This window comes from Fonticula alba (genome assembly GCF_000388065.1).
Source record: "Fonticula alba strain ATCC 38817 unplaced genomic scaffold supercont2.3, whole genome shotgun sequence".
NCBI lineage: Eukaryota > Rotosphaerida > Fonticulaceae > Fonticula > Fonticula alba.
In genome coordinates, this window is record NW_009242973.1 from 597,888 (window position 1) to 604,727 (window position 6,840).

The window sequence follows — 6,840 nt, forward strand, 5'->3', positions numbered from 1 at the left end:
GCGGCTGCGCGATCCGCGGGCACCCGGGCGCGATCGCGCCGCACAGAGCAGACGCGGCCAGCGCCGGGCACCGACCACGCACGTCCTCTGCGCAGGACACCCCCCCCCCCCCCCAGACACACACACACACGCCCTACGAGGCACACGTTTTGAGGCGCCAGTCCGGCGCGGCGGGCGAAACCAGCGGCTGCACGCCACACGCTTGCCCCGCCAGCGGGGTGGGCTTCCTCCCGTGCCTTTCCTCCTGCAGGCCATCCTCCGACTCCTTGCCGGCCTCTCTCTCTCTCTCTCTCTCTCCCTCTCTCTCTCTCTCTCTCTCTCTCTCTCTCTCTCTCGCGCGCGCCTCCTTCCGTCGGGGCGTCCCCGCCCATGACCCGACGGCGGGACGTCCTTCGATCGCTTGCGGAGGGGGGAATGCCGGGGGCGGGGGGCCCCCTTTTGGGGGCCGAGGCTGCGCCCCACTGACCGGGGACCGGGGAAACACCAGTCACATCAGTCTCCCCTCACTCTGCCCCCCCCCCCCCCCCCACCCGTACACCGCCGGCGCTAGCCCGATGCACCAGATTGCAGAGCATACTCGCGCGCGCGTGTGCGCGCTCGCGAACAGACACGACGGCCGCGCAGGTCATTGACAAGTGCCAACGCACGGGCCTCCGATCGTGTGCCAGGAGACAACACACTGTTCACAGAAAAAAGAAGGGAGCGGGGGGGGGGGGCCGGGCGAGGGTGTATTCCGTCTGGGGCCCGGCGTGCGTGTGCGCACGCACGCAGATCGGCCCCCAGGGCGGCAGAGAGGGGAGGCGGGGAGAGAAACAAGGAGGAGGACCCCCCTCTTTCGCCAGCCATATGGTACAAGGAGGAGGGGGAAGACGCATGAGGGGATGTGCGCGGACACACATTCACAAACACACAGGCACACGCACACAGGCATACAGCAGACGCACGATCTACACCGAGGTGTAGGGCTCGGGGGAGGGGGTTGACAGAGAGGTGAAGGACCAAACATCATAGCCACCGCCCGTGCCGGTGCCACCGCCGCTGGTGGTGTCGTCGGTGCCATTGGCCGGGGCATCGGGACCGAGCCGGCCGCTGTGGATGCCGCTGGCCGAGGCGGCGGGCGCGCTGGACCGAGCCCGCGACCGGGGCGCCGGGGCGAGCATCTCCTCGGCTGAGGAGGGTGGCGGCGAGTCGGCCGGCAGAGCCGCCACCCCGGGCCGACGATGGTCCCCGACCGGGGCCGAGGTGCGCCGAGGCCCGCTGTCCGATGGACCGGCACCGACGCCGGCACCGGCGCGACGAGGCAGCGAAGGAATGCCGCCAGTGGGGGTCTGGCTGGGCGAGTTGAATCGCGCGCGGAAGGCTTGCGACGGGGAGCCCTGGTCACTGGCCGGCGGGGAGGCCGCCATCTGGCCCATCCCCGGGACGCCGGTCCCCTGGTAGGAGGGCACCTGCACCGGGGCCAGGGCCGGCTGGCCACCGCTGAAAGACCGACGACGCTCGCGCACCGGGATCCCATGCGAACCGGGCGACGTGCCAAGGAGCGACACTGACCGGACCCAAGAGGCGGGCAAGCAGCGGAGGTGAGAAAGAGGCGCTGGGTCGTCGGCAGAAGAAGGAAAGGCCCCCCCCCCCCCCTCCCCCGGCGCCCCCTCACCTCAGCCCGCCCGCGCAGATGCCGGCGTACCGGAGCCGACCCCCGGCGGCTGAGGCGGCTGCCCGAGGACCAGGTGGCCCGACTCGCCCAGGGGCTTGGGAGTCGAGTAGCCCGACAGGAAGGGATGGGCCAGGCACTCGCGGATGCAGGAAAACCCACGGAAGGGCACCGGCGAGGGGATGCTCGGCGAGGCACTGTAATTGGCCGACAGCGGCCGCTGGCGGACCTGCCCATTGCCAGAAGCCGGCCCATTGCCAGAAGCCGGCCCGGGCCCGGCCAGGCCGCCACCCGGCCCGACACTGAAGGACATGGCCCGGTTCAGCCGCCCGGCCGGGGGGACCATCCCCTGCAGGGCCGGCGAGGAGTTCATCGATCCGACGGCCGACGTGGCGGCCGTGGTCGCCTGATGCAGGCCGGCCTGGCTGCCCACCGGCCCCAGGCCATCCGGCCCCAGGGGGAAGCATGGCAACGACTCGGTGCTCAGGCTCCGGGGCAGATGCAGCTCCAAGTGCAGGCACCGGCTGACAAAGTCCACCGCCATCGGAGACGCGCCGGCCCCGACCAGCACCTGCAGCAGGGCATGGGCCGCGGCCGGCGGCCGGAGAAGAGCCCCCACCCGGGACGGCTTCAAGCGTGTCAGCAGCTCCACCGCCACCAGGCCCAAGCTGTGCAAGTCATCCAGGCAGGACGTCGGCCCGGTGTCCAGGCCAAGCGCCAAGTCCGACGGCAGGGCCCCGAGGCCGCCGGTCAGAACCCCAGCCGGGGGGCTGCCCTGGGCCGAGCCCCCGGGCGAGGCAACCGGCGCCAGATCCAGGCGAATGGACCCGAGGCGCGCCCGGCCGGTGGAGGCACACAAGAAAATGTTCGTCGACCGGATGTCCCCATGCGCCCGGCCAAAGCCGGATGCCGGCAGCGGGGTCGGCGTCGACGTCGGCGTCGGCGTCGGCGCCGGGGAGGACACCGGCCCACTGGGTCCCGGGCCGGGGGATTGCGTCGACCCGCCACCCGACACCGGGGCCGTGGCCGTGTGCAAGTAGTGCAGGGACATGGCCACTTGGAGGAGATACCGCCGGGACAGGCTTTCCGGCAGGACAATCGGCACGTCGTCGATCAGCCGCCGCAGCGAGCCGCCCGTGGCGTATTCCGTCACGAGCAGCAGGTGCCGGTGCTCATCGAAGAAGGCCCCTGGACAGACAAATGTCCATGGTTGTGCGTGCGTGCGTGCGTGCGTGCGTGCGTGCGTGCGTGCGTGCGTGCGTGCGTGCGTGCGTGCGTGCGTGCGTGCGTGCGTGCGTGCGTGCGTGCGTGCGTGCGTGCGGGAGTGCGGGTGCATGTGTGTGCGTGTATCCCGACGGTCAGCAGCCGGCCCTGCAGAGGAGGCCGAGGGCAAGGGAGAAAGGCCGGACGCCTGGACGGACCGTAGTGCTGGAGTATGTGCAGGGGATTGAGGCGCATCATGAAGTGGATATTCCAAAAGACGGTTGTCAGCTGGTCGGCGGCATCAGCCGGCGCCGGGCGCCGGGTCATGTCACTACCCCCGGCGGGGCCACTCCCCTCCAGTGACAGGGCCGTGAAGGCTGACACCGGGAAGGACTGCTCGTGGAAGCGATGCACCACGGCCAGCTGGCCGGTCATTGGATCCGACGCCAGGAAGCTGGAGAATGGCTTGTCCGCCGACGACAAGGCTGGCCCCATGCGCAGTTGGCGCAGGCCTGGATGAGGGGTTGTTGTTGTGCGTGAGAGGCAGGAGGGGAGGTAGTCCCCACCGCGCGGGGGGAGGGGAAGGGGCATCACCGTAAGCGTGAGTAGGAGGCAGGGCGGAGACCGTTCAAAGGGGGCAAAGACCCGGAGAAGAGGCGCCCCCGGAAGATGGATGACGCGAGGAGGGAAGTGCAGCCAGGGGGCTGTGGCCGGCCCTTTTCTGCCCGCCTGTCAAAAAAAAAAAAAAAGACGGCAAGCAAACCCCGCGGCCAAGAGGCGTGCGCACTTTGAACATGCGCACTGAGCACATGCACGTTGGACCCGCCGGCCGATGGCCAGCCACCGGAAGACACGCCCACTGAGAGGGACGATGAGCGTGAGCGTGAGCCGGACGCGCCGAGCGAGCTGCTGGAAGACGACCGGTGTCGATCGCTCGGCATCGGCGACGACGAGGTCTTGCCGGAGTAGTGCGCCATCGCACCGCCGGGAGGGGCGCTGCCCACACTGCCGGTGGCCAACCGAGGCGAGCCGGCCGGGGTGTGCGCCGCCGCCGCCGCCGTCGCCGGACCCACCAGCGAGGTCGCGCTCCCGCCGGTGGACAGCCCCCCGCCGTTGGCGCTGCTCCCGCCGACCGGGAAGCCCGGCCGATCGGCCCGGCTCTGTGACGAGCTGGAAGGGATCCGCGTGTGAACGCCCCCATGGGGAGAGGGCGAGTGCAGAGGCACATCCCGAAGCGAGGCAAACAGCTGGATCTGTATCCCGTGCATGCCGACCATCGGCTGTGCGCCGACATTGCCCTCGGAGTCGGTCTGTTGGCGGTGCCGTGTGGACAGAGTCGGCGTATCTTCAAGGTCAGTCGTCTGGCCGAGGGGGCTGCTGATGGGCGGCCGGAGTGGGAAGTCTGGAGGGGGGGGGGGGCGGGGTGTGCGGGAAGGAGACCGCGGCAAGGGGAAGCAGCCAAAAGGAGCGCAGGAGGGGAAAGGGGGCGGGGCCGGGGGGCGGAGAGGGAGAAGGCCAGACAGGAGCGTACCGCTTGCACCAGCGCCTCCTCCAAATCGGCATCCGTCTGGACCGAGATCAGATCATTTTCGGAGTCCTGGTAGAAGATGGCAATTCGATCCTGCGAGTGTGGCAGGCCGCCGGCGATGAACTCCGTCAGGATGGCCACCGTCGGCGGGGATTTGAAGAAGGACGACCGGATGAGCGTGCCCTCCTCGAGCCGAATGTTGACCTTGATGGCAAGCTGTCACAGCGGCCGATGGCCGGGGCGCGCACACGGAGGGCAGGGGCCGGGTAAGCATGGGCCGGGGATGGGTGCGACAGGGCCCAAAGGCTGGCACATGGCAAACGCACCGGGTTCTCCGGCGAGATGATGCTCAGGTTGGGCTTCAGGTAGGGCGACACCGGCAGCGGCTCCGAGTAGAACATGCTGGTCTTCGAGGCGTAGGAGGACAGCGAGGACATTGAGGAGGAGGAGGACCGGATGCCGAAGGCGCTCGACGTCGATGAAGCCGAGGGCGACCTGCATGTCATAACCACCGGTCAGAGGCGCCAGCAGCAGCAGCAGCAGCAGCAGCAGGAGGAGGAGGAGGAGGAGGAGGAGGGGAGAGGGGGGGGGGGTCAGACCGGGCAACGGGAACATGGCGGGACATGGTGCCCGGAGGCTGGGGACATACCGCGAGTGCGAGGGATTGTAGTAGACCCCCTCCGGGGCGAAGTACCCACCAGGGCGCCCATCATGCATGGAGCCCGCGTCTCCGAGGAACGACCGGCTGGATGACGGCGAGCCGGCCACCGCGGCCACCGACACACCAGCATGATGCCCAGGGTCCGAGTAGAGCGACAGCCCGGAGGCCGAGCGCTGCGGCGGTATCGGGGCCGGCGCCGGCGCCGGCGGCTGCGGCCGCGCCCAGCCAAACCCCGGGAAGCCAGCACCCCCATCGGCCCCCGCCTCCGGCGCATACCCGCCCCCCTCGGCGATGGGCAGGTCGGTGCGCGAGCGCGACAGCGGCAGCGACGCCGACGGAAGGGCCGAGGCCGAGGCCGTGGTGGCTGATGCTGCCGCCGCCGCCGCCGCCGCCGCCGCCGCCGCATTCGCCGAAGACAACTGCGCCACGCCGGACACCGCCGAGCTGAGCATGCTCACGCGCCCGGTGATCGGCAGCGTGTTGGACAGGGACACGGCCGACGCGGCTGCCGCCGCGGCCTGGGCCACGGTGTCCTCCCCGGCGTCGGTCTCGGCCTCGCGAGCCGGCCGACGCCGAGGGTGGTGCCGGACCAGGAGACCCGGCTGCGAGGAGTACTGCCAGTCCCGCATCAGGTGGCGCTCATTGAAGATCTTCAGCTGCTCCACAATCTGCCGGTTGATGCGCCGCTCGTCCTGGATCTTCAGCGTTCGGACCTTCTCCGACTGGAGCCGCCGCGCCTCGAGCACGCGCTGCTCCTCGGCGCTCAGGGCCCCGACCACGGTGACACCCAATTCCGCCAAGTCCGGCAGGTTCTCCGGCACCGGCGAAGGCGTCGAGGGGGAGAGCATCCGCGGCCCGGCACCGGGAGGGGAGGCAGAGGAGGCCGCTGGGGAGGCTGCTATGGCCGTGGCTTCGGCGGCGGCCGCCGCCGCTGCCGCCGCCGCCATCGCAGCCGCCGCCGCCGCCGCCGCATTTCGGCCCACATCCTGCTCGACTTTCTCCCCCCGGGAGGTGGGCCACTGGTGGTGGTGGTGGTGGTGGTGGTGGTGCGGGCCGGCCAGCGGGTCGCCCAACTCGGCGGCACCACCTTCGGCCGGCGGGGCGCCCCACAGACCGCCGGCTGCCGCCGACACCGCCGGGAATTCCTCCCAACGCGAGTGTGGCCGCCCGGTGCCGGGGTCCACTCCGGCCAGCTGCTCATGCAACAGGGCGCTGATGCCGTCCGAGGTGAGGCGGTCCGGCGGCGAGGTGTCCTGCGACCGGCTGGCCCCCAGCGGCGAGGGGGTGCCCCGAGAACCGGCGCCCAAGGGCCCGGTCTTCGGCGTGCTAGGAGCCAGCGAGGGGCCGGTTGTCGTTGTCGCCGCCGCCGCCGCCGCCGCCGCCGCCGCCGCCGCCGCCGCCGCCGCCGCCGCGGTATGCCCGGGCCGGGCCAAGAGCGACAGGAAGGACGTCCCGAGGCCCAGATAATCATGCGAGGTGGCGGGAGCCGCGGCGGCCCCGGGGGCCGCGGTGCCGGACGCGCTGGAGGCCCCCTGCGCCGACCGGAAGAACATCCGCACCAGGTAGTTCAGCATGTTGTATGACAAATCCGAGCGCTTGTAGATCAAGAACGAGAAGAACTGCTGCAAGATCAGGAAGTTCATGGCAAAGGCGCAGAGGTAGTTCGACAGGCCCCGATGATGGTCGCCGCCGATCAGATACAGGTGCTGGCTGTCCGTGACCACGGTGTGGAATTGCCTATGGGCGCGTGTCACCGCGAGACGGAGCATTGGGAGGAGGAGGGCAGGGGGGGGGGGG

The 6,840-nt window shown here is 70.6% G+C and overlaps 1 protein-coding gene across 2 annotated transcripts in view; it reads right to left on the reverse strand.

Annotated features, from left to right (window-relative positions):
• Window positions 1–713: 713 nt before the first annotated feature.
• The window catches only part of H696_01934, a 9,316-nt gene continuing 3,189 nt past the window's right edge, over window positions 714–6,840 (reverse strand). For both annotated transcript variants that reach the window (XM_009495835.1, XM_009495836.1), the window contains exons 5-11: window positions 5,032–6,780; window positions 4,709–4,877; window positions 4,386–4,598; window positions 3,642–4,164; window positions 3,073–3,366; window positions 1,685–2,839; window positions 714–1,546 (exon numbers count right to left, since the gene is read on the reverse strand). In XM_009495835.1, the coding sequence (XP_009494110.1) occupies window positions 948–1,546; window positions 1,685–2,839; window positions 3,073–3,366; window positions 3,642–4,164; window positions 4,386–4,598; window positions 4,709–4,877; window positions 5,032–6,780 (4,702 nt within the window). In that variant the 3' untranslated portion in view covers window positions 714–947. The remainder of the gene's footprint in view (window positions 1,547–1,684; window positions 2,840–3,072; window positions 3,367–3,641; window positions 4,165–4,385; window positions 4,599–4,708; window positions 4,878–5,031; window positions 6,781–6,840) is intronic.